General features: G+C 40.9%; 4 protein-coding genes across 7 annotated transcripts in view; 1 reads left to right on the forward strand and 3 right to left on the reverse strand.

Annotated features, from left to right (window-relative positions):
• The window catches only part of LOC6498202 (neurotrimin), a 29,589-nt gene extending 5,948 nt beyond the window's left edge, over positions 1 to 23,641 (reverse strand). The window contains exons 1-6 of one of the 2 annotated variants that reach the window (XM_044716615.1): positions 23,021 to 23,641; positions 22,499 to 22,568; positions 20,829 to 21,135; positions 7,871 to 7,977; positions 5,392 to 5,608; positions 58 to 216 (exon numbers count right to left, since the gene is read on the reverse strand). In XM_044716615.1, coding sequence (XP_044572550.1) covers positions 58 to 216; positions 5,392 to 5,608; positions 7,871 to 7,977; positions 20,829 to 20,967 — 622 coding nt within the window. In that variant the 5' untranslated portion in view covers positions 20,968 to 21,135; positions 22,499 to 22,568; positions 23,021 to 23,641. The remainder of the gene's footprint in view (positions 1 to 57; positions 217 to 5,391; positions 5,609 to 7,870; positions 7,978 to 20,828; positions 21,136 to 22,498; positions 22,569 to 23,020) is intronic. The other variant, XM_001962250.4, reaches the window with a different exon arrangement.
• Positions 1,537 to 3,666, reverse strand: LOC6498201 (neprilysin). Its single transcript, XM_001962248.3, has one exon. It carries the CDS (start codon positions 3,622 to 3,624, stop codon positions 1,654 to 1,656), a length of 1,971 nt encoding a protein of 656 aa, XP_001962284.1. The 5' UTR covers positions 3,625 to 3,666; the 3' UTR covers positions 1,537 to 1,653.
• Positions 8,695 to 9,971, reverse strand: LOC6498200. Its single transcript, XM_001962247.4, has one exon. The coding sequence runs from the start codon at positions 9,939 to 9,941 to the stop codon at positions 8,736 to 8,738; it is 1,206 nt and encodes a 401-aa protein (XP_001962283.1). The 5' UTR covers positions 9,942 to 9,971; the 3' UTR covers positions 8,695 to 8,735.
• Positions 10,160 to 26,371, forward strand: LOC6497343. 3 transcript variants are annotated; one of them, XM_014906174.3, is made up of 4 exons: positions 10,160 to 10,340; positions 24,461 to 24,992; positions 25,472 to 25,675; positions 25,738 to 26,371. In XM_014906174.3, the coding sequence occupies exons 2-4, from the start codon at positions 24,850 to 24,852 to the stop codon at positions 26,285 to 26,287; spliced, it is 897 nt and encodes a 298-aa protein (XP_014761660.1). In that variant the 5' UTR covers positions 10,160 to 10,340; positions 24,461 to 24,849; the 3' UTR covers positions 26,288 to 26,371. The 3 variants fall into 3 exon arrangements, with proteins under 3 accessions (XP_014761660.1, XP_001962282.1, XP_044572551.1); XM_001962246.4 differs by having other exon boundaries at positions 10,163 to 10,340; positions 25,735 to 26,371; XM_044716616.1 differs by lacking the exon at positions 24,461 to 24,992 and having other exon boundaries at positions 10,163 to 10,340; positions 25,735 to 26,371.
• Positions 26,372 to 26,436: the final 65 nt, after the last annotated feature.

Consider the following 26,436-nt stretch of genomic DNA (forward strand, 5'->3'; position numbering starts at 1 on the left):
CATAGAAAAAAAATGGGAAATTTCAGGCCAATCCAGGTTATCTCGGGTCTTACTCACCTTCGAGCGTTTTGTTGATTACGATTCTGTTCCCATCGTCTCGCTTCCATTTGATGCTCGGCTCGGGGCTGCCTTTCGCCTTGCAACGCAATGTCACGTTATCGCCCTCGCGAACTATTACGTCACTGGAGGTCAGGGCGTCGTCTATATTTGGCGGTACTGGAGGCGAAAAAATAAGAGAGATTTTGAGAAAAATTTATACATTTTTTTTTAGAGGGATAAATGTGGTATGGATTTTTTGGCCATCTGCCCTTTTTCCCTTAAAGTTGGCAGCTCTTGAAAGAACTATTTCCCCTCTGTTTAGTTGAAAACTTAATGAATTGAAACATTTCACGGATTGTTGACTTCGAAGCGCCGCAACCTCGCTACTTTTACTTTCCAAGAAAACTTTACTTTAAGGCTAATTAGCAATACCACCTCTTCTTCAGTGAATGCCACCATTTCAATCGATAAGAAAACTTGAATAAAACTATCATCTGTCTTTCACTTTCATCTGTCTCCAGGCAGATCCTTTATTCAGGGAAATCATTAAACTGCCAGAGAAAATCTTTTCATTTTGTCGCTAAAGCCGAGGCCAAATCTTTAATGAAAAATCTATGCAAATCACAAAAAAAGGGACTAAAGGATATTGAAAAGGGAAGACATATGGAGTGATGACCTGACGGTCAGAGCTTCGTCGGTGACTGCATTTTACCTCAAAATCTGCCTCATTTCATATTCCTTACGCTTTCGGTAATCTAAACGCCTCGTCTGCGACTTTTTCGATGGTCCTGGTCAAAATCCTGGCTAACTGCCGAGAGTCACGTATCCTGGACGTTTAAAGCCAATGCCGGTAAACGGCCTCATCCCTTCAAGTCCTTCGGGCAGACATTTAAGGCATTAGCTCTCACGTTGAAAATATTTGAAATTAATTGCAGTTTATTGAAGAACTGAATGAGCCGAATGAAATCTTAAGGTTCAGCGTAATTGGCAAGCTTTAACCTGTTCGTATGGCAGGTCCTTCTCTGGCTATCCTTTCCTTTGGATGTCCCCGAAGTAAACTTTTCCACGCCAGAGAAAAAAGTGTAATTAAAAGGCAAAACTTCTGTAAACTTTTGTCTTTATACTTTTTTCTTCTTATATACCCAATAATGACCAAAAACTTTTCGCCCAAACGATATTTTTTTTGCTACGCTATTAATAAACGCTTGATGTGCTAATCGCAGGACAAACTAGGAAGGACCCAACAAGGATAGGGAGCACTATGGCCCTGGCTAGAGAACTAGCCATTCAGCATATGTGTCCCTCTTTGTCTGATATATTAGTTTTTCCTTATTGATATTTAGAACAGCTGGCCACCGTAATTGACGAAACTTTTTCTGTTTTTGTAAAAATTTTGTAATTATGGGGGAGGAGGAACATAAATTGTTTGGTGAGGAAATATTTGTATTTTACAACTACCCCACATAAGCGGAAAGAAAAGTAAAATTAAAAAAAAGCTTCAGTTGCAATCGAAGTTTATAGCAGAAAAATAACAACAATGTACAAATGTAATTTTTCTAGTAGTTACAAAAATAAATCATAAGGTTGCGTCCCATCGTTTGGCTTAATCCTTTTTCACCAGAGCCTGCACTTATCGGAACTGGATCTCCGACAACCAAATGCCCTGTCGAAGGGCGGGAATCCGCTCAGAACATGCACCAATCTTAACTTATCCTCGTCATGTTCGAGAAAAGTAGAAGCGTCTGCGTCGCCGCAGAAAAATTGTGCCAAATTAAGGAAGAAAATCTTTTCCTGGGACATGTGATTGAATTCCCTGGGACTGACCTGGAAGGGAGTACCAGTTTCGTTGTTGAAGTAGGCTCCATAGGCCAGATGCAGTCCGGTGATGTCTGCCAAACGCTCATTTATGTAGTCTGTCTTATTGCGATTCATGCACTCCATTCCTTCCTGGAACCGGGGAGACTCTACAATCTCCAGGACCGATAAGTCCACGTTTCCTTGAGTGTTGAAGAAAATTCCTTCCCCATCAATGGCGTGTGTTAGTTCATGGGCAAGGACAAAACCCATTAGGCTGTATTTGAAAACATTGTGACTATCGGGTACAAACAGAGGCTCCTGCAACAGGCCGAAGGGCATTATTATTTGGTTTTCCCGCAGTATGTAGAAGGGACTGGAGCTCATGAGAGTGTCCGAGTCACTTGTGTAAAAATATTCATCGACAGTGGGCGCCCCAGAATTAAGTTGTTCCACCCACTTGCGGGTTTTATATGCCAAAAGTTTGAGGTGCTCCCTATTGTAGTCCTTGTCGGCTGCCGGCATCTCCAGGCCTTTGTAATACTGGTCAGCGAATGCACGAAGGTCCGGGGTCTTGGGAACATTTCCGATATTGATAGTTATACCCTTTGCTTTATTGGAAACGAATCGACGTTGCTGCGCTGTTAAGCGCAGGTGATTATGATCAATAAGTTTCAGGAGCCTCCGACGAAGATGATCGAATAGAGTTTCCATTTCATTGCTGTACCGCTGAAGGGTTTCGGGGGCAAGGAAGCGATCTTGGTATATGAAATTCGTAGCCAGACTCATGCTCCGGCGCACATCCTTCATGCACTCAATGGGGTCGTTGTCCTCCCTGCTGTCACCTGTCAGGTGTATGATAAACCGGGTCATAATGTAGTTCGCCACCAGCTCCTTGTCAGCGGCATCCATCACTCGTTTGAGGGCCCGGAAGTATTTTAAATTCTTCACTTGTACTTCGCGGTTGAGTGGAATCTGATGATCCACTATTATCTCATAGAACTTCCTCCATTCTAGGCCAGTTACGCTCTCAAGTCGTCGCAATGTCATAAATTGAAGTTCCTCGTCGTCGTCTTCCTCGTCAGTCAGTTTCTGGATCGAGTTCTCTAGCTTCCTCATCTTGCGGATTAAAGGGAGAATAGAATATCGCTGGACCCCCAAACTGAGAAGAGTGGCGAAGCTTTCCAGAAAACCTTTCAAGTGATCATTCTCTCCTGTAAAGATGGGCATGCCGAGATCCACAATGAACTCCCTGCGATTTGCCAATTTTTGTGTCACAACTGCGCTGATCAGTACGTTGCTGAGGCCGTAGCGGTGTAAACGTGCCAAAGTCTCCATCCAATTAAACTTCTCTTTGGGCCAGGGTCTACCGGCACTGAACTGAGGCCACGACAAGTCCCCATCCGGCGGCACCAGCCTTAGGTAACGTTGGACCTTGCGCATCGTCTCCGGAGCATCTCGGCAGTTAAGGTAGAATCGAAGAACCTTTGCCTCCAAGCTGGAACCGTTGAACCCGGGTGCTTCAGAGCCCTGCTCGAGTTCATCCATCACCTGAACGAGCTTTTGATTCATTTTGTGGTCCAGCATCTGAGTGATTTCCATGAAGGGATCGTCAGAGTGCTTAGTCGCATACTTGCCGCAGGCATATTGATGGTAATCTTCGCAGGGACTTGCCTCCTCATGGATGTAAACACGAATGTTGTCTAGGAGTTTTGTATTTGGATTGGCAGAATCTCCCGGCACAGAAGCTGATGCCACAATTGGAACAAGCAAAGAATATATAATCCACATTATTGTGGAAAGACAACTGATCAGTACGCCTCGGCTCACGCGAATGATAATAATATTTTTCAATAAACATTTTTGCTTATAAAAAAATACTATAATAAATTCGTTGAAATTGATAACATGTATTTATATGTGTATTACGAATACTACCAAGATGATTGTTTACTTTTAATTAACTTGAACCCAAAAGTTCAGTTCTTACTTATGTATATTTGGATGATTCTATTATCATTTTTTGTCCCTTGGTCTGGTAGGAACATTTAATCATGATGTATGCGTCATATTTCAGCCTTTTCCTGCCTTTCTGGCGGTTTTCAGCAACACACACAAGGTAAAAGCTTCTAAAACAAACTAAATTATTCGTTTAGACCTATACCATGCGCGCAAAAAAATTAGATTTTATTAATTTGTGAACCCCGGCGCATCCAGCCTATGTCCCTGTTCTGTCCAGCCTGGAATGGTCGGTGTAACTTTCCTCAGTGTCATTTCGTATTTGTCTGCGCAATATGCGGTAATTGGTGGCTGGAAGGGAACGAGTGGGAGACTCTCGCCCCCGTTCCCCAGGGTATAGCCTGAATTGTGAAATGGCCGTCGAGCGACAACACCAGGCAGCAGGCAGCAGGCATCGCTGTGCACATTTAAATGCATTTTTGGTGCGCTGCCCATAAATTCAGGCGCATTTAATGTTTGTTTTTGCATACTCAAGCCGCAAAATCGTGTTTCCCTTCGCATTGTTTGTGCCATTTATACCATTTGTTGGACTCTGTGCTTCGCATTTGAGTCAGCAAATTAAATTCACAAATGTTTAACCATCATTCCCCAAAATACATATATATTTATTTATTTACTCATTAGTTTGGCAACTCTCTAATTTTTATTTGCAACATAGGTAATTTATATAAAATATTTGGAAGGTTATGGAGACTATTTTTTAAATTTGTATTGTAATTATGTGTTCCATGAATGCAAAGCTACATAATGGCGCCATCTTAAAATTAAAATGGCGGGTGAAAAAAATTATGTCCAAAAGTAGGCAACAGAAAATGATACAATAGAAAGGTTGAAATTGTTCATACCCGTCTCGTTTTTATAATTTGTATAAAATTCTTTGAAAAAATAGGTAATAATATTATTTTCTGCTGGTTCCATGTTTTCATGTCTTTATCCATTCCATTTCTTCTCCTTGACAGGAATAGATATGCTTAATAATATATACCCTAGATATATACCCTATATACCCTATATACACTATAATACCCTAGAAACCCTAGTTGTATGCGGCCCCGAGAGCATCACGCGTTTTGGCAATTTGATGTGGCGTGACCAAAACGGCGGCAACTCCAATTCATTTTATTTGTTTTGTAGGCAAGCCGCCATTTTTTCATTTTTGCAACACAAACATGTTGATGCAAATCTTTGTTACAGTTATCTGGAAAAATGTCATCCCTTCATTTAAAAAAAATATATAAATATAAATATTAAGATTTGTTTAAGATATATAAGATATAATTAGCTCGCTTAGCTATATAATTATTTGCAACTGTCATTAAACTTCCTTCCTCGATAGAGAGATTCGGTTACTGATACGTAATTTAATGCATGTAAGTACCTCCTCCTTCTTCAAGCCTTTCCCAACCCACAATTATATAGTTCAAAATATCCCAATGGTAATTACATTTGGGACGATTTGGTATTTAATAACAGAGGCTGTCTGGCAAGACTAACAGAGGAAAGACTGATGGCTAAGAATTACAGCAAACGAGGACTTACCAACAACTTTAACGAATCCGTATTGGGTCTTGGCCGTCACCGTATTGATCTGGCACATGTACCGGCCCTTGTCCTCCTCCTGGACATTGTTGATATGCAGGAACCAGGTGCGATGCTTGTCGTGCTTATCGTGAGTAACACTAATCCTCGGATTACGGGTTATCACATGGTTGTGCACGGTGAGAATGGCCGATTGCTCGAAATGCATCCACGCCACCTGAAAACGCAGAAAAAAACCAAAACTATCTTAATCTTTTAGCTCTACATATATAGTATATATACAGGAATATGTGTAAAAATTTGATTGATATGGTAGAGTAACCACAAAAAGGCCATTTATTATTTGAGCTGATGACAGGATGTCATCGCTTTTATTGGCCAAACTTGGGGCCATCATCATAAATTCCTATGAAGGATTAACGAGCATACTGGCCAAAAGTTTGGCCGCATGTGTAACCAGATGTCGCAGAAACTTTCGACCATGTGCGTCATGGGCTAAACATTTTTCGCCTCTCCTCCGCTTATGCAACACAAGTATTTTTACATTTTTTCCTGCGGCTTGCAGAATGTGGGGTGCCACCAGCACATACGAAAAAAATCGAAAAAAAAACAATTTATGCAAATTTAAGCCCCCAACGCATTGACGGAAACGTGCTAAATGTAAGACACAAAGAGCGAAAGAACCAAAATGGAAAATGTGTTGTTTTGATGCCATTTCAATGATAAATTTCATCCGAGTGGCAGGGTGAACGCCAAGTAGTATATTGCCTTAGTTGAAAAGGGCTCTGAGCTGAGCTAATGGAATCTACGAGGCGAGGAGCTGCAACTATCAAAATACAGAATATATCAGCCCGGAACGGATATCGGATAATTTTTCAATGTCTACCATTGAAAACGTGCAACCGGATAGTCGCGAAACGGAGACAAAGCCGAAAGGCAATCAAGTTTAGTTTATTTTACATTTGGGTATCGTCTTCTCTACTACCATATTAACATTCTGCCTTTTAAATTCAATAATGGTGGAGAAATTAATCCCAGGAAGCTTGACTCAACAATTAATTTGCAGGTTTTAATCAGGTAACTAGAAGTTGAATAAAATTACATAGCTTTGCCTTATTACTGATAGAATTTGTACTTATATATTCTCTTTAACTGCCTATTACCATAGCCCCCATTAAACTTCTAAATGAAGTCATAAAATTAAAAAAAAAAAAATAAAAAAAAAAGATGCTTTATAGAAACTTACAGCCAAAACAAAAACGTACACACTTTATTATGCTTGAAAATGTTTATGCTTTTGTTTAGGGAAGCGGAGAAAGAGGAGGGTGCCTTCCAAAAAGGAGAAGGGGTCCTGTAAACAACAATATAAACAAACTATGCGGCCAATGTTTTTAGTACGCCTCCCTGTCGTTGTCTTAAATGTTTTTGTAGGCGTGGAAAATTGAAACACAAACAAGAACACGACCATGATTTCAGGAAGTGTATATTGGCAGAGCCCGGCCAAATGAAAATCTGCTAGCTTAACATTTACAATTTAAGCGTAAACGTGGCAAAAAGTAAGTCTAAGAACTACGCGAGTTAATTTCCACGCACCTCAAATATTTGTATAAACGCCCAGGGCAAAAAAAGACTGCAAAGCGTTAAGATGGCATACGAATTCTGAACGCCCTTACCACTCTTTCTTGATTTCTAAGAAGGCCCTTCTCTATAGGACATGAGCTTGAATCTATTAATTATCCTTGACACTCTTCAATTAAATGCTTTAATAGGAAATTTTAATTGTGAAAAAGACAAGCTAGTTGGCTGATAAAGTTGGCCCTACTCCTGAGAGGGCTATAAAAATCAATTCCAATCTGGTGGTTTGGATGGGAAATTGCGGTGGTGGCTGGTTGGCAAGGTTGGGGAAAGTATATAGAGTCCCACCCGTCGGCTACGCAACTATTTTGCATGCAAAGTCACGTTTTATTGTAGCTACGAGCTCTTCCCGTCGGTGGTGCTGGTTAACTTTTAAGCTTACCTGAGGCCAATGAGGAGAAAAACGGCAGATGAATGAACGAGCGACGGGATACAGCGGGATATAGAGTTCGAGGGGCCGAAGGGCCGGACATGCCGAACTTAAGGGTCATAAAAATTATTACGAGCACCACATAACATGCGACAGGGCAGAATAAAGAGTCGATTGCGTATAGTACACAAGGAAAAACGGCTCTAAAGAAATGACGAAAGGCGTGTCAACATCAAAATTTATTCACGTTCCGGTCTCACGAACATTAGGGAAATTCAATTGCATGCAAATTTAAATTGCTGGCATTCCCATAGAGCGGGCCGAATGGATACCAGAGTGCCAGGGGGTGGGGATGTCTCGGCATATCAGCCTCACAAAATATGCACCAAGGCAATGAATATTGAGGAAATCTTTCTATAGACACTCCCATGAACCCTTTTTGAAATAAACCTCTTAACCATTTTATGTACTCACCTTATAAGAGCCTAGATTCTTGACGGAACAAGCCAATTTCACATTGCGACCAGCGGGAACTGTAATATTCTCGATGACATCTGTGAACTCTGGATCTTCGCTTATGACTGTAATGGAAAGAAATAAAGGTGGTTAGTAGTTGGAATAAAAGTAGGATTTTGGGTATCCTTATTCAAGGATTATGCAGTTTTTAATCAAAAAATCCTTTGACCTCGATACGAATAGGGGCCTCACAATGAGCACTCGATCCATAAATCATAATTAAACTGGCATGCTATATGAATGAATATTCCGAATGGATTCGTTGTCGAGCCCACTTTTGGATCTCAGTTTAGCCTTCTGTGAAATTGCATTTCCTTGCATTGTTGCAGATACTTTTGGGTCGTTTGTAAAAGTGCCCTGTTATTGCTTTTGTCCACGGGGGTGCCACCATTTCCCGCTGGGGGCTGCTCTGTTCTGTTCTGCTTCAAAGGTGATAAACGTTGTGCGAAAAGTTTTCAGGAATTGAGGAATTTTAAAAAGTGGGAAGCTATTCAAGGGATTTCTCTCCAAAAAATTATTAACAAGAGGTGGACTACAAAAGAAATGCAAGCCTCCAGCGCGTATTTAACTTTAAAGACGGCTTTTACATGTTTTTTTAGCACTGTTTTATAATTTTTTTTTAAGCGGTGACCATTTTGTGAAAAATCAATATATGTTAAAAAAACCTACGTGACTCTTTGGGTGTTTGTTCTGTCCTTTATAAAAAAGTGCGAATGGAATATTGGCTCATTCACTTTTAAAAAGAAAAGCCCTCATTTTGGTTGAAAAAATCGGTTTGGGGGTTTCTGTTTTTCAATTTTAAACATTTTATTTATAGATAACTTTATATCAGGTCCTGGCACTTGGCCTTAATCATATTGAAAGTAACACTGCCAACATTTTGTGCGGCATTGGTAAGGAGCTCGAAGATGTGATGGCTGCGCTCCCCCTCCTCCATGGTGCGCTCATGCAGACGTCGCAGGGAGTCGGAGTAGGCTTGGTACTTGGCTTCGCTCTCCGTGTCCAGAATAAAGTTCTCGTAGAGCTGCTGCACGTCGTAGAGTTGGCGGGAAGTGCCATCATACAGAAGGTTGGGCAACTGTGGCAGCATCTGAGCCCAGTGCATGTGCACCAGCTCTAAGAACTCAAAGTTGCTGAAGAGGAAAATGACGAATAGATCCAGTCCCTTGGCCTGCAGTTTGGCCATCAGCTGCTCCGTAAGATGGTGGTCCGGGTTGGAGGACTCCTGGAGCTGTTCGTAGTCAGTGTCTAGGTGGCGTTTCAGATACGCGTACACCTTCTGCCGCTTCTCGAAGAAGTCCTGGGTAGTCAACATAGTGTCTAGATGGGTCAGTATGTTCCTTAGCCTGGAGGTGCTATGAGCCAGATCGGTGTGGTCCGCATCCATGATGTCCTGAATTAGACCGCGTAGTATTTGCAGATAATTGTTAATGATTTCGGCACCAGAAACCTTGACCTTATCGTACAACTGCAGTCCAAACTGGCTAAGGTCCATGTCGGTGGAGTTGTCATCGCTCCTCTTTGTCAGGTTCAACTGCTCCAGGGCTGCTCCAATGGTTTGCTGGTTGATGTACCGACTCCTGCTCAAGGGCACTGGACGCTGGAATTGCTGGCATAGTCGGTGGAGTCGGAGCTGTCGGATCTCCTGGGTACTGGCATCCCTGGCCGCTCTCAAAGTGGATTTAAGGCGATTCAGAAAAATCAGACTTCTGAGCACGGATGTGTGCTCCAGATCTGTGTCCAGATGATGCTCGGCGTCCAGCAGCTGCTTAACAAGTGTCATTTTTGTCTGCAGATTCTGCGATGAACGGGCTGCCTCCAAGTCTTTCGTGTAGTTTCCATTCCTCGGATTGTGCTCCAGCTGGGTCAGGTAATCGTTGAGGCTTTTCTCGGCCCGCTGCTCGGCAAAGTCGGTCACTTCGCGCAGAAAATCAAGTTGAAAGTCCTTGGCCCCAAGGGACGGCAATAAAGTTGCAGCATTCAGCCGCACAAGACACAGGAAAATAAAAACGAGACACTTCTCAAACATCTTCGGGGCGAAACTGAACTGAGACTAGAGCTGTCTGATTAAGCGACTCTCTCACTTACTAACTATATAAAATACTATATACTATTGAGAATATAAACAACGATGACTGATTAGAGGGATAGGCTGGGTAGGCGTATCGTCTGGGGTCAGGCTTCGCGTCGCAGAATCTGCCTGATATGCCAGTTTCAATTCAATTCTCTTCCACTTTTAGTTTCGCTCGGCGATTAATGCAACTTCTCTGTGAAAGCATTAAAAACGGCAGAACTTTTTCAAATTGATATGTGTCGTAATGAATAATTTCACAAAATTGTAATTGGATCAAGTCATTGGGAAACATATTCCAGCCGAATATGGGCAATATCACGTAAAAACCCTCTTCCCTTTGGAAAAAATATGAAAGTAAGTAACGAATTCAATTAGTGTTGGCTTTCAGCAGCGGCTTTAATATTTTTTTCATATAAGAACGATTGCATAACCATTTCAATTGTATTGAAAAATAAAAATATTAGTTTAAATCGAATGAAAAGCAAAATGATAAATTAATTGACACTTTCACTGCCTCTTTTCACATTATTTCATCTTAAACTCACACCATTTCCCAATGAAACAATCTATTTTCCTTTTTTCAAGTCTTGAAAGAATTCATTTGTTATAGAATTTTTTTTGGGTCATTCAGACCACTCTGCTTGAAGTGAAGCCATCCTTTATGTATAGACGCTACAAGGAAACGTATTAAAGTGGATACTAGATTTTAAGACACAAGGCCAGGTGCATGGGGAAAGTTCAATCAAGCAAATGCAATGCCAATTGCAGGCAAAAGCACAAAATACAAAGATTGAAACGAGCATTGGCAGTCTGACTGAGTGACATGCATGTGTTTTTGTTGCACTGGCTGTTCAGTTCTTTGTCACTCTTGTTTATGTGCAGGCAATTGCCTATGCAAGTGGAGTATTTAAAGAGTTTTATTATTTTTAAAGAGTAAGAAGTCAAAGTGAAAGCCAAAAAACAATAAAATAGGTAATAAACTAATATTAACTGCAGTAAATTAGTTTTTACTTTCCACAAGTACCAGATATTAACACTTGTTGGGTAAGAACTTTCTAAATAACCCTCGCCAACTGCCTTTTCATGAAGTAAGGTGTGCCTGTGTTTGTTCTGGAGTATTTGTAAGCAAAAGCAAAGTCAGAAACTACTCAGGCGGAAATGCGCATAACTGCATCTCAGCCACAACACTCACCACTCAGCCCAGCACCACCCAGACTCACACCCACATCCACAGGCACCTCCAGCCACCCACATGTGCACAAAAGCAGCCTAAGAAGCCATCCACTGACCAAAAGGATGGGTACATGGGACTCCATCAAACACTAAGTGCTGCTTTATTAACTAAGAGTCAACAACAGCTGATGACGCTTCTGTGCGCTGCACATGGACACTGGCCAGACCACCAAGGACATTCGCTTCGGAGATGCCGTCTCTTAATTATGCACTTTGTGAGGCAAGTTTCCGGCCTGTGTAGACCCGATTTTCCTATGCGAACTAGATAATTACGATGTCCTAATGGCATTAGGATTGTGAAGCTGTACTACACTTCATACACTGGCTTTAAAGATTGGTTTACGATTGATTTTCGATTGATCTACGTCAGTGTCAGTAATTATAATATAAATCATAATAATAGCTACATAAGTTTTTGTTTATTTACAAAACTTTGTGAAATAGAGCATTGATGGAAATTGGCATTTTCTAAATAACCCTCGCCAACTGCCTTTTCATGAAGTAAGGTGTGCCTGTGTTTGTTCTGGAGTATTTGTAAGCAAAAGCAAAGTCAGAAACTACTCAGGCGGAAATGCGCATAACTGCATCTCAGCCACAACACTCACCACTCAGCCCAGCACCACCCAGACTCACACCCACACCCACAGGCACCTCCAGCCACCCACATGTGCACAAAAGCAGCCTAAGAAGCCATCCACTGACCAAAAGGATGGGTACATGGGACTCCATCAAACACTAAGTGCTGCTTTATTAACTAAGAGTCAACAACAGCTGATGACGCTTCTGTGCGCTGCACATGGACACTGGCCAGACCACCAAGGACATTCGCTTCGGAGATGCCGTCTCTTAATTATGCACTTTGTGAGGCAAGTTTCCGGCCTGTGTAGACCCGATTTTGCTATGCGAACTAGATAATTACGATGTCCTAATGGCATTAGGATTGTGAAGCTGTACTACACTTCATACACTGGCTTTAAAGATTGGTTTACGATTGATTTTCGATTGATCTACGTCAGTGTCAGTAATTATAATATAAATCATAATAATAGCTACATAAGTTTTTGTTTATTTACAAAACTTTGTGAAATAGAGCATTGATGGAAATTGGCATTTTCCTTTGAGTAACAAATGGAAATAAAGAGTATACAAAATATTAATATAAATTCTTATAAAAACAAAAATACTGCGTGGTCATAAAATTAAATGACGTTGAAATTCAAAAAAAGTCATTAATATTTACCCAGACTGTTAATATTGATATTTTGTGAAGCTTAAACCATTCGAACCACAAAAACCCAATCAAATGATGTATAATAAATATTTAAAGGAAAAAACGTGATTATATGTATAAAGCGTGCCTGACTCTGGCCCTTCTGGTTTTTCCCCCAAACATGCTTAGTAGCACGGGGCCCAGATACAAAGCACAAAAGTAAACTGTCTGTGAAATCTCAGACTCTGTTGGTTGCATTCAAGTTGCACAAGCCCAGCACAGCACACAACAAAACACAATGGGAAATGTGAAAAGTGGAAAATTCATTTTCGCTGGCTAGCCCAGAAGCATGAAAGCATACCCAGGGCAAAACGCATATGTACAGGAAAAAATAGCGATAACTCAAATTGAATGCCAATAAAGTAACATATGCGACCCCTCAGGCATCAGGAATGATTCAGCCCCGGCATAGTTAAGCACACACTCGGATCTGGACATTTTTGTTAGCTAGGACCCTAACAAGGCTTGACTACTTGAAGGACACTCACCCCCAAAGACTTCCCCCATAGAAGCCCCCATGCCAAATATGCCACCATGGCCCGGAAACAAGTCGAATCGAAACGCCAGGAGCCAAACTAACGAACTTCTTTTATTTATCTGCCAGCGAGGCGGCATCGAAAATAATGCCAATCCGAATAATAAACCATATGAGGGGTATTTTTTCCACCCCAGGCTGATCTGTCAACTGTATTCCATTGACTGACTGGGGGCCCAGAATTGTATCTAGGACATGGTCAAAAATTATTTGTTTATTTTAAAAGAAGCTAAATATTATATTTGGAAAGCAACTACTTGAGAAAGTATAAAGCTGAAATCTTGAAGAGCATTTGTCCAAAAAGTATCACCATAGTGACCATCACCTTTTCTTTTTATTTTTCTTTGAGAAAATCTATCCCATTTCACTTGCAAAAATACGTACTTGTTTATATAGGAACTTGGAAATCGACCTAAGGACATTTTTCGGAGCAATATTTGGTTTGCTGAGCACATCATTCGACAGTTTCTCACAATTTTATTCAAATATTTTATTTTTATCTTGCCATGCAACTGTTTACTCTACGTGTTTAATTACACAAAAAAAAGCATTTTGTTTGCAGCTAGTTGCAAGTTGCAAGTGCAGCAGGAGCAGCAGCAGTATGGAGTACCATAGAGCTTGTGGTATAATTCACAGAGACAGGCACTTACAGCAGCCATAGCATACTTTTCGGCGCCCGAAGGGCAGGATCGGGCCAAAAGTTGCCGGAGCGAGCGTGTGCCGTATGATTAGCGCGATTTAGCGTGCGAACTTAAAGATTCCGGACTACGCTCCGAAGCAACGTAATGGCTAATTAGCGTCGGAGCTGAAAAGTTTTCATTGCTATTGCTAACCCCGAGGCCCGGGGCAGACAAAACCATCAGCAAACAAACAGACACAAGGCCAACTCAATGGGCAACTTAAAGCTAGAAATTTGTTATGCTTTCTGGGTTCTTCTTTTTTTTTTCTCTGCGATTTTTAGCATCAGGTGCGGGTTGCTGGTTTCAGGTTGCAGTTTTGAAGGGGCGCCACCCAGAGGGCTAAGAGGGGATTGGGACTGGGGCTGGAACAGGGACTGGATAAGGGGACAGGATGCCGTATGGACGACAACTGTTCGTGGCATGCAAAGCGCGATAATTGACCCGCAAGCGAACAAGTGAGAAGGATCTCCCTTTCAGAGTGTCCGCCTGTGTGAGTTGGCCATGCAACTGTGCCATAACTTTTGCTTTGATAAAAGACCTTGGCGCTCAGTTGATTCAAGTCCTTTAAGCGGCAGCCGGGCGTGCTCCCAGCTATATGGCACAGAAACCCACAAAAATAACACAACATTTTTGGATCAAGGCACTCGCACCCTGCCCCTATAACCTCTTAGGCCATGTGTTGTGTTCCCCTTCACATTTAACTACTTGCGAATATTTAAGACTACTTGTTTATTTACTTGGCATTTTAAATATAATTAATTAAATTACATAAATTAATGTGTAATGTGCTAGGAAATATATGCGGGACTTGGATATATTTATTTGGCAAGAAGATCTACAAAAGGTGGAAACTTTTGGTGGCAATTTCTGTCTGAAAACTCTTTATAAACTAGATCGTGAAGTTTATTACTCATACGCAGTGTTGTTCAAGTTCGTATCAAGTTTGTCGGGAGGTGTGCATCGCCATGAAATAGACACCTCCAATCCTGTGAAGGTAGCCAAATTCATGGTCATCAACCACACCTGAGTGGATTTCACCAAGTTCGTCTGCCCGGGTGTCCGTTTGTTCGACTGTCTGTGTGCTTTAAATAAACTAGAGCACTGCCGTTGGAGCTGTGGAGCTAACAACTTTACACACCTTGTTCTATTTAAATTGGAAGAGAACCCGACCTTGGAGAACCAAATACACTAGCTGCAGTACAGAACATAAAATAAAGAACAGGTATTATGTCATTCGCCTTGTCAAGAATTCCAACGAAATAAAACAAAGCCCCAAACAAACCACAACATAATTATATAACAAAAATGAATAAAATTCGAAACAAAAAAGTCTGCAAATGGAGAAAAAAATTTTGCGTAACGGTAGAGGAATGTAAATCCCAAATAATTTCCATTGCTGGTTAAATATCAAAACATTTCCGTTTCGTTTATTGGTGTGGATCCATTTTATTAGGCGTAAAAAATACATTTAAATGTTAACACGCCATTTAAGCACAAATTTGCACCGAGCAGTTGCTTACAGACTGGCGTCGGGAAAACGGAACAAAAAAAGGGAAAACCAGAAAACTGTGGCCTGCCAACAGGCGCCCGGCGTGCGTTTTTTCCGGCTTTTGGCTGGCAATGGCAGCCATGGCAGGCGATGGGATGGGTAGGCTGCACAGAAGTATGCCACTCGACTATAAGATACCCGATACTCTTGATTTTCTCAAATAAACAAAGAGGACAAAGTAGATTGGCTCTTAAAAATACGATGCCCGAAGCCTTGATACAAATTGTGATAAACACCTTATCTCCTTATTTTTGCAGTTTACAATCCGACAAAGTCTTTTCAGGAAAATATTTTGTTTAGACCACTTTCAAAGTTACATACTTTCGCACTAATACAATATATCCCTGACTGAACCGAGTATCATGGCAACAAGAAAGTAGGAAGTACAGAAGAAAAAAATGTTCTCCGAAATTTATTGACGAAAACAAAGTCAAGTGCTGAGTGCTGAACACCCGAGTCCCAGACGCAGATTGCGGCCACAGGACCGAAGGATGAGAGGATGAGGATGCGGCTAAAGGATGAGGGTTCATCCATGTGGGAACTAGTCCAGTCTCCATGTGTTTACGAGCTGAGATAAGCTTAAGCAGCCCTGGACCCAGCCCCAAAGAACGCCATTAAGTACGCCACACGTTTCGCAGTGCAATGTCGCCGAAGACCATCTGACCGGGAAGCAGAGCCAACTATAAATCTATCATGTTTACGTCTGGCTTGATGAGCGTGGGCCAAAACCATGAGGGAAACCCCACGCCCACTATGTGGAGTGAGGCTTCTATGTTCGGGATGCTTATACGCTCGAGCACAATTTGTTTATGCAAGTCGAGTGCGGCTGCTAGTTGGCAAAACGTTGCTTGAATTATGGCTTTGTTTATCCCGAGTCGCCCAAGAAGGAAAATACAAATACTCGTACTATTCCGTTTCAGAAAGAAGGGTTCGAAGTTTTTCGTATCTCAGACAAAACAAAGCCAAGGGGAAAATATCTTAAAGCACTGCATCGGGCATGTCACAGCGGTTATTTTATTCTCAGCAGGCGTGATATGATACGGTATCGTAACATTTTATTTTATTTGGCCTTTTCTTATTGATATTGGTTGTCGTTCAGATTTTTCCATAATAAAGATTAGGGAGTTGGGACCATTTTATTTTTATCCTCCCACAAACATTTACATTTTGTTTGTCAAAGTCTTTTATGGAACTTCCCGTTTTGTCTGGTTATAAAATTTGTTAAGATGCTAGTCGTAGAGACACTCCTAGATGTTCTTAATATCCTGTCTTAAAAACTGCCTGTTGCATTATTTACTTTTTAAATTGTTACAAGAACATAAATTTTAGCTTATTGATTCAGTTGCCTTGCCCCAACGAGTTTGACACTTTTGTTTTGGCACTTTGACAAGCCACCCAGGAAAAGTTGCACCTGAAATATTTATGAAAATGTTTCTGACACGTTTTTAATAAGCTTCACCAACTTCATGATGCTGTTCGGCTGGCACTTTTTAGACTGACTTGCCTGCACTGACTGCGTTTGACAATTCGTGTTGTTAATTTAATTAAAGTCGTCGATTGTGGTCGTGACGAACTCCGTCGGGCCACCCACAAAAGGCTCCTGTATATGGCAGGCTTCACGGTGAAATTTCCAAGAAAAATATTTCAGACGACGAACGTCGAATGAACAACGGCAAACGTCACCGCCGAACTTTGTGCGGTTGAGAAAGGTCAGCTGAGGTGCCAGTAACAGGTTGTGTTAATTAACCGATGGTGTTCAGGGTTAGGGGACCATTTTTGGTAAATAGAAAATGTCATAAATATTAAAGTTACCATCCAGAACATCAATAAAATGTATTCGCTCTAAAATCAACAAATAACTTAAAGTAGGAAAGTCTGGTGGCCTGTTAACCTTTTCTTTTTGGCCAGAAGAGTCGTAAAACACTTTGGTCTTTTCCCATAAATTAATTTGGCGCCAACTTCGCATTAAGCCGCTTATTCTTTTTATCCCCTGCACTTAACTTCATAAAGCAAAGGACTCGCACATAAGCAAGGCAAATAAAAAGCAATGGCGATGTCGAAATGTCTGTCAGAAAAAATTCAATTTATCAAGTGTCTGTCTGAAAGGTTGGCTATGTGTGTTATAAGTCCAATAAAAATTACGCTTAATTTGGGTTTTCCTCCTGAACGCCAAAAGTGACACTAACAACACTAATTGAAGAAAATATAACTTTTCTGGGGTGTTACTTTAATCTGTTTCGTTACTACTTTGGCCTACTATTATAGGCTTCTTTCGTCACCAACTTCAACTTGTCACGAGGTAACTTAAAATACTATATTTTCAAAGAAAAGAATTCTTCTGAGAAATCTCCCACTTAGCATTAAAATAAAATGATTTTTGGAAACACTAAGTGGGTATCTCAAATACCCAACAAGCTCAGTTCTTATCTACCTTGATTAGCAATTAGCAAGCGTTCGTGTCTACTGTGGGTCAGCGAACATTGAGTTATTGGCCGAAGGTCAGTCAGATGTGGGCAATATTCTGTATCCAATGGCCAAAAGGGGGTGGCTCGAGAGCGGGATGGGGCCGGACAGTCTGCGCATCCCGCATGGATGTCAGGCCGAGATTAATAATGTGCCTCCAGAGTCGACCTGGCCATCCTTATTATTTTGGAATGGGCTCCGCTTGTGGCCCTTTACCTTTCGATGAGGGCGTGATGCTACCACCACTTTGTGCACTCACATAAATCAAGGAGATTATCAGTTGGCCATAGCCGTTTCGGGGATTTCCATATAATATGTAGATGACATGAGTCTTATTTTCTCTGCGATGGCAATTCTATGAAAAGGGCCACTCTTTAAAGCTACACGATTGATATTTCCTTTTAGCGAAAGCAACCAATTTGTTGACAATTCATTATGTCACGTAAACAACGTATAAAGAAACAATATTTATGGTTATATTCAATTATTGGGTTTCCCATATTGGAGAACCACTTTTCCCTTGAAACTTTATTTTTTCATAATTTTATTTTTCAAGTTTTTTTCCTTTTAATGTAAAAGTTAAAAACACTTTTATATATGCCAATTTCCATCCGATCCTTATAAAAATAAACATTCAGTGGCCCTCACTTTAAAAAGGTACAAAAATGCATGGAAACAGTGATGGTCATATCTTTACCAATATTTATCCGATTCTTGAGCGGAATACCTTAAACGATTTGAACATCGATTCCCTTTCAATCTGCATCAAAATCTAGACACACATTATTTTTTCGATTTTTTCTCAAATTTCCTGGACGATCCCCTTCAGAATCATGAAAAATGAGTGGGGCCACAATATGGGCCCCAGCGATGGCTATATCTTTGCCAATTTTTATCCGATTCTTTAGCGGAATACCTTAAACGATTTGTAAATCAATTTCCTTCCAATCTTCATTTAAATGTAAAAACAAAATATTTTTCAGATTTCTTCTTAAATTTCCTGGAGGATCCCCTTCCCTTCCCTTCAAAATGTTGAAAAATGCATGGGGCCACAATATGGCCCCCTACGATGGCTATATCTTTGAAAATACTCATCCGACCCTTAAGCGGAATACCTTAATCGATTTGTACATCGATTCCCTTTCGATCTGCATCAAAATCTAGGAACAAATTATTTTTTCGATTTTTTCTCAAATTTCCTGGAGGATCCCCTTTGAAATGTTGAAAAGTGCATGGAGCCTCAATAAGGCCCCCTGCGATGGCTATATCTTTGCCAATACCCATCCAATTCTTGAGCGGAATACCTTAATCGATTTGTACATCGATTCCCTTTCAATCTGCATTAAAATCTAGAAACAAATTATTTTTTCGATTTTTTCTCAAATTTTCCCTTCAGAATCATGAAAAACGCATGGGGCCATAATATGGGCCCCAGCGATGGCTATATCTTTGCCAATATATATCCGATTCTTGAGCGGAATACCTTAATCGATTTGTACATCGATTCCCATTCAATCTGCATTAAAATCTAGAAACAAATTATTTTTTAGATTTTTCCTCAAATTTCCTGGAGGATCCCCTTCGAAAGGTTGAAAAGTGCATGGAGCCTCCATATGGCCCCCTGCGATGGCTATATCTTTTCCAATACTCATCCGACCCTTAAGCGGAATACCTTAATCGATTTGTACATCGATTCCCTTTCGATCTGCATCAAAATCTAGGAACAAATTATTTTTTCGATTTTTTCTCAAATTTCCTGGAGGATCCCCTTTGAAATGTTGAAAAGTGCATGGAGCCTCAATATGGCCCCCTGCGATGGCTATATCTTTGCCAATACCCATCCAATTCTTGAGCGGAATACCTTAATAGATTTGTACATCGATTCCCTTTCAATCTGCATTAAAATCTAGAAACAAATTATTTTTTCGATTTTTTCTCAAATTTTCCCTTCAGAATCATGAAAAACGCATGGGGCCATAATATGGGCCCCAGCGATGGCTATATCTTTGCCAATACCCATCCAATTCTTGAGCGGAATACCTTAATCGATTTGTACATCGATTCCCTTTCAATCTGCATCAAAATCTGGAAAGAAAATATTTTTTCGATTTCTTCTCAAATTTCCTGGAGGATACCCTTCAGAATCATGAAAAATGGGTGGGGCCACAATATGGGCCCCAGCGATGGCTATATCTTTGCCAATATTTATCTGATTCTTGAACGGAATACCTAAAACGAATTTTGTGGATAGCTTTGATATCAGAGTATTTATTATCTCTAATCTATTTTGATTTTTCCCACTCTTCTTTGATAAATCATCATATAGCATAGCACAAAGAATGAGCATTCATTAAGTGTCCCTTAAAAACATGTATTTGTAAAATTAATCACAACCGTTGTTTGACTGAACTTTATTAGTCAGCTCCCTCCCCATAATATCCCTCACAAAATGGTTTAAGTTGGACACTTGCCCCAAAGCTAAATCAAAATCGCACCAAGCATAAAAACTTTTCAAGCTAATAAATGGCTGGAAAAGTTTTCGATCTGCTCGTTTGTCATTTTCCTGGTTAACTGCTAAATGGGAGGACGGGCAACACCAAACGGAGGGTCAAGAAATAATTGTCAATTTTTGTTGTGAGGCGCGGCCAGAACATTATGAAGGAAATAATAAAAGCTGACAGCAATAAAATTTATGTAAGTGACCTCATAATTGAACCAACAAAAGTAAAATAAATATTGTAAATAAAAAACGGCAGAAGGCAGCTGCAAGTGAAATGAGTAATTATTAAACCATGAAAATTTTAAATAACAAGCATCATAATAAAGATGTTATTATAACGACAGCCTCGATGGGAGGCGAGGATTGGGGGAGCATTGACGTTAATGAATTTAAGTTATTTATGAAACTAAAGGCTGAGAATGGCTATTAAGATAATGAATAAGACATAAAGATATTAAGTGATTTGTAAAGGGAGTGATTAAGTTGAGACTTGATTAAATAATAGACTACCTAGATTAAAAAATAGGACTATCAAAATTATTTACTTATTGCCCTTTATTGTATAACTTGTAATTACATAACTAACTATTGTAACACCCTTTTAAAACTTACCATTATTAAGAGTTGAACCGCCAACACTCACAGCATTTCCATCATTTCCAACATCAGTTGTTAGAGCCGCCACAAAGGCAAAGAGGCAACCAAGGGTTGCAAAAAAAGTGGTAACAATCGTATCGGAATAGCCCAACATTTTGGCCGCCTTTCTGGTTATTGCTTAACAAATGTACAAGAGAGATCTATGACCATTAAATTGTTGTCATCATTATCAGTAGCAATTAATCACTTTTTGTTGATTAATTTTTTGTTTGTCTAACATTTGCGGTGTTTTTAGGCATTTCCCATTTAAATACTGCGTGTCCTGGAATGTAAATAAAATATTACGTTATTAACCATAACCTTTCTTTATGGCTTAGTTATGTTATGATTTTCTATTCAATTTCAACAAATGGCATTTGGTTCGACACACAAACTAACTGTGAACAATATTAAGTATTGTGGGCCCAACACTGATTTAAAGGCGATTCCAACTGATTTATTTGCTTTACAGCCCCCTTACTGACAGCCCAACATAAGAAAGACTCTGACAATTTCAAAAAGATACAATAAAGGAAGGAATATCTTAAACGGAAGTCCGCATACCCTCGCCAGTTACCTTAAAATGCATTATGTAGTCCTCGGAGTTTCGACCAAAAGGACATGCTGCGAGTAAAAAAAAATAAAAACTTGGTTTTTTAATAAGCTTGCATTGGAATACCAATGTTACACTGAGCTTTAAGATGTTAAAGATTAAATAATATTCAATAATACTATCCAAATATCCTTTGGAAATACGAGTAACAATAGGCATAGTACTGACTTAACTCCTCATATCATTGTTAACTTTTGCAAGTGTATCGAAATACTGTGCAAATTCTTGATTGAGTTTCGCCTGACGTAAGCGGATTAAAAATAAACTCCATGGGAAAGCATAAACAATGAAACAACGAGGACAAAAATAAGAAGAGTGGTCGTGCCCTTACTAGACGGTAGACCACATGGAGTCTACAATTACGATTCCTCATCTCGAAGTGGGACCTGTTCTTTAAACTTTAAATTTTAGATTTTTATTAAGTATTCATATCACTGGGGTTCCCAGCTTAGACTAGAATGATAATTGAAACCTGAAATCAGATTCTTCCATAATGATAGTTTTCTGCCAGATAGGACAATATTCAAAACCAATGAAACCAATCTCCATCTAGTTACACCGCTTAGGGGCGACTGCCCGCAGGGCAAATTCAAATGCCATGGCCAGAAAACCCGGTGAAACCACTACCATGATCATCCGGCTTTCATTTGTTGGCAGTTCCTATTTGCGACACAAGTGTAAAGCTATTTTTCCTCTCTTTTGTGGTTTTCTAAGCCAGCCAATGGCATGACCAATGGATGATTGTTTCAATCATGATTTCATTCCAAGCAACCTTAGCCGAATAATGCATTTCAGAGGGTCTATTTAAATTTTCGTTCATTTAATTTTTTAAATATTTGAAACCACAAAACTTTAATTATAATTATTCTGACCACAATGGCATTTTAGTGGGTTTTCCTTTTGCTTAAAATACCAAAGGCAGCCACCATAACCATTTAAATCAAAATAACTCAATCAATTCAATCTTAATTCATTTAATTTTCACTTTGAACACAATCCATCCAATTTATTTGTCTAGTCTAAAAATATTTACCTTCTACCGTCTATCCTTGACTGTCCCTTGATTTAGGGAGATATAAAAATAGAAGTTTCAACTTGAGAATCTGAAACAAGGAAATCATGGCATCTATTAAAAGGCTTAGTCCAGACATCTCATATAAAGAGGGAGCTTAAGGCGTTCTAAGCTAGCAGATAGAAACATTTCAAAATCTGAAACATCTGATATTGTTTACAATTCATTTGAATTCAGAATACATTTGAGGTGTTATTGTTTACGACTTTGTCTAAATTGCAATCTTGACTTGGAGATGGGAACCGTTGCTACAATATCAAAATATAAATATAAATATAAATTTATTTATAAATAAGCATATATAGTGACCATTGGGTACTGCTAGTTATTTGTTAATCTAATTATTGTGGGTAGTACCTGAAAGAGCCTCATCTGTTTATTTATTATTTATTTATCTTCCCCCCTTTTAATCTCTGATGCAAATGCAAAACTAAAAAAAAAAGATTGGATAACAGATGCACATTTTTAGAAAAGATTGCTTACTTTATTCCTTGGACTTGCGTTCTCGGAGTTATTGCAGCTAGGGGACAATTGTCGGATGGGGATCTAGAAGGAGGAGTTATAAATATAGCCACGAGACGTCAGAAGAACGGATTTTCATGTTTCGTTCAGCCTTCCTCGGCTTTTGCAACATAATTTAATTAGGAGGGGTGGTGGTGGTGGAGGCGGCGGTGGCGGCGAAGACGGCGATGGAGACTGGGGCGACTGATAGACTGAGAGACGCCGGCTGACCGACCGTCAGACCAACCGAAAAAGGACACCGACTAGCAAACTTTAAGCCCGCCAGCGGGCAACGGAGGTGCATAAACGGTAAACACTCTCACACAGCAATTTGATTAAAAACAACAATTGCAATTAATGGCCCGCAATATCTATTGAAAATATTATTATTAACCATTCGAGAAGGGTAAACAGTACCGAGGCCTTCGAACACGCTGACACCGCTCAGCAAAGACGGCGTTTACGGATACGGATGCGAGAACCGATACGGATGCGGATTCAGATGCTCAGATACCCGCGTCTCAGATACGGCGGACTAACGGCAAACGAACAGAACGCCAGCCGAATTAACACTGACACGAGACGACCGCCGAGCTCCCAGCATCCGCCGCCGAAGCACTTGGGGCCGGTTGGGGTCGAGTCGTCGGGTGTGCTGGCGCTTCGGCTCCATCGGCATGTTAAAAAGATAAACAAATGTTGCGGTTGGCCCTGATTTATGTTAGCTTGCATCTGCTTGCAGGCCATCTGCACAGGCTTTACAGCATTACACGATGACGCTGTTACAGCCTCCATCAAGTGTCTAGAACTAATGCGTCAATACGAACTTAGTGCCCTTCATCACATGGTCCCGAAGTCGTGGGAATTTCAAGATCATAAAAGAGACATATTAAAAAATATTAAAATTCCTGTGTTGGTGGGGAGTTTTTCATTGAAAACTACAAGCATATGGTAATAACTTGTTATGTAAAAAGGAAAAATGCATTTAAAGGCTTTTAGACTTAACACATTTTTTTCATTTAATAGACTTCAGAGAATCTGACAGAGTGTATTAAATCAAAGAATTTGTATGAAATGTAATATTAAAATACAATTCTTGATATTAAAACTTTATTTTTTTAACTATCATTGGTAATATTATTATTGCATTTATTTTTATTATTATTTTCAAAAACAACATCTAACATTTTCAACTTCTAAGTTAGAAGTCCTAACACCTTTAACATAAATGTAAATGCCTGGTTAGAAAAGGACTCTCACAAGCCCCTTCACTCTGTAACAGCTAACAGATCCCAACTAACATTTACCATTATTACCCCATTTTAAGAAAGGTTCCCCCTTGAAAAGCTTTACGCTTTAAGCCAGCGGAAACTTTTCTGAAGTTTTCGAGTAAAAGCTCCAAACGGGAGTCCTTTTTTTTGACAGCACGGGAATCAAAGTTCATAATAACGAGGCGGAACAGCTGACGCTGACTGTCAAAAGTTACCGTCGCAACAGCCGTTACCCCCAACGTCCACCCCATCCTCGCAACGGCTCCGTCAGCTGCAGTGCAAAACAGAAACTCTGTCGCTAAGCTTCCTCCCAACAACCAACGGCCATGGACGCGGAGTGCGTCACCCAGTGACGTCGTCTGAGGGCGCATGCAAAACAGTTGGTGTCCGTCGGAGTTGTGTCTGAAAATACTTGAAATTCAAAACAAAACAGTGCAAAAAGCTAAACACGGACCTGGTCAGGGGGGACTTGACCCAGTGCAGCCGGATTAACGAATAATGTAAACTCCCGTAAGACTGTACGAGTGGGTGTACCACCGGAGCATGGGTTCATGCCTTGGCAACTGCGCCACATCCGCCGCCACCGCCTCCTTCGCAAGCTCCCAGCCTCGTTCAACCTCCGACTCCTCCGCGGCGTCGTCCTCCACCACCTCATCCACGTCGTGTGTGGGCACGAGTTGGTTCTGGTAAGTTATCCGTTTGGTAGGATACCCCAAAGTTATAGTGTAATTAAATTTGTGGCCCATAAGCTGTCGCCTCAATCAATAGTTGAACCTTCTTGAAGGGATTGGGCGGGAAACTGTCTTTGCATGCATGTCGGCTATATTGGCGGCTCAAATTGCATAAGCAGACACCGACTGACCGCATCGACCGCTCGCCACTCGCCGGCGGGGGTCAACAGACTGAAAGCCAGCCAGGAGAAGCCAACCCTTACTGGGCCCCGGGTGGTAATAGCGCTGTGGCTGCTAACGAAACAATTAAGGCTAAGAAAGCTTTGTTGGGAGTGGCGTGGTTTGCTTGTTTAACGGGCATTGTGTTTCAAAGATACCACAAAAAAAATGTTTAAACTCCAGCCACACTTGGGAAAAACTCTATTTAAATTAATTAGCTTAAAGTGTGTTTAAGGAATTACTTTTTAAATATTTCCCAATCTTATCGTCTTAAGGCAACATCGCAGAAACCAGGACCGATTTGGCGAAGACGGACAAGGAGTCGAGGCGGAGCTCATATCAAATATCAGTGGTCGGCGTCGCGAACGTCGGGGTTTTATCTTTCGGATACTGAGGTTCAAGCGCAGCCGGCAGTGCCCCCAGTTCTTTGATGAGTACTGGCAGCAGCCCTCCAACTATGCCAAGCTGCAAAACGAGAGGTGAGTTGAGCCTTTGGAGTGGTACCTAATTATCTCTTCTGACTCCTAACACCTTGTAGCAGTGCCATGCCAGACATTCAGCTTCAGAACCTGGATGCCTTCAAATTGCTCAACGCTCAGATTGCACCACGGAGGGAGACGGAAATCGGTCAGGGGGTCTATAATCGCACCAACAGTTCCAGGGCCAGCTCATCCCTCGATCTTGAGTGGGAGCACGAGTACTCGCAGCTACGGCAGTACCAGCACCACCAGGCCCAGACAGAGTCGCAGCCCACCACGTCGAAACCGTGCTATGCCTCCATGGATCAGCTGACCACGACCACCACGGTGGCCACCAACGGCCGGCATGCGGGACGGCAGCTACGAATGGGTCAGCGCCTGGGCAGCGCCTCCTGCTGCTCATCCACACAGAACTCGTGGTCGCACATCTCGACTCCGGAGTCGTTAGAGTGGGACGTCGACGAGGAGCGCAAGCAGCAGGGCCAGTTGAGGATGGAGGACGACAATCTGGACGAGGAGACTCTGAAGCTGCTGGATCAGATTGAGCAGCTGAAGCACCATGTCCTGCTGGAGACGGGCGATGCCCTGGGCGTGGAAGCCAATGGCTGTTGAGGTGGTACTGGTCAGTGGTCCATAACTATGAGTCTCCAGAGGAGGCAGCAGATTAGATTAAAGTGCAAAAACTGTAAATAGAATTATTCTCGGAGGAGATATCCTGACAGTCCGTTCACATTGTTCCAATTAATTATTAAATGACATAT

The sequence above is a fragment of the Drosophila ananassae genome, chromosome 3R, assembly GCF_017639315.1.
Source record: "Drosophila ananassae strain 14024-0371.13 chromosome 3R, ASM1763931v2, whole genome shotgun sequence".
In the NCBI taxonomy this organism is placed as follows: domain Eukaryota; kingdom Metazoa; phylum Arthropoda; class Insecta; order Diptera; family Drosophilidae; genus Drosophila; species Drosophila ananassae.

Bases quoted from the DNA above. Each gene is read 5' to 3' on its own strand.
- LOC6497343 (XM_001962246.4), top strand. From the start codon at position 24,850: ATGGGTTCATGCCTTGGCAACTGCGCCACATCCGCCGCCACCGCCTCC. The intron at 24,993-25,471 runs GTAAGTTATCCG...TATCGTCTTAAG, and splicing joins GTGGGCACGAGTTGGTTCTG to GCAACATCGCAGAAACCAGG. The intron at 25,676-25,734 runs GTGAGTTGAGCC...AACACCTTGTAG, and splicing joins GCCAAGCTGCAAAACGAGAG to CAGTGCCATGCCAGACATTC.
- LOC6498201 (XM_001962248.3), bottom strand. From the start codon at position 3,624: ATGTGGATTATATATTCTTTGCTTGTTCCAATTGTGGCATCAGCTTCT.
- LOC6498200 (XM_001962247.4), bottom strand. From the start codon at position 9,941: ATGTTTGAGAAGTGTCTCGTTTTTATTTTCCTGTGTCTTGTGCGGCTG.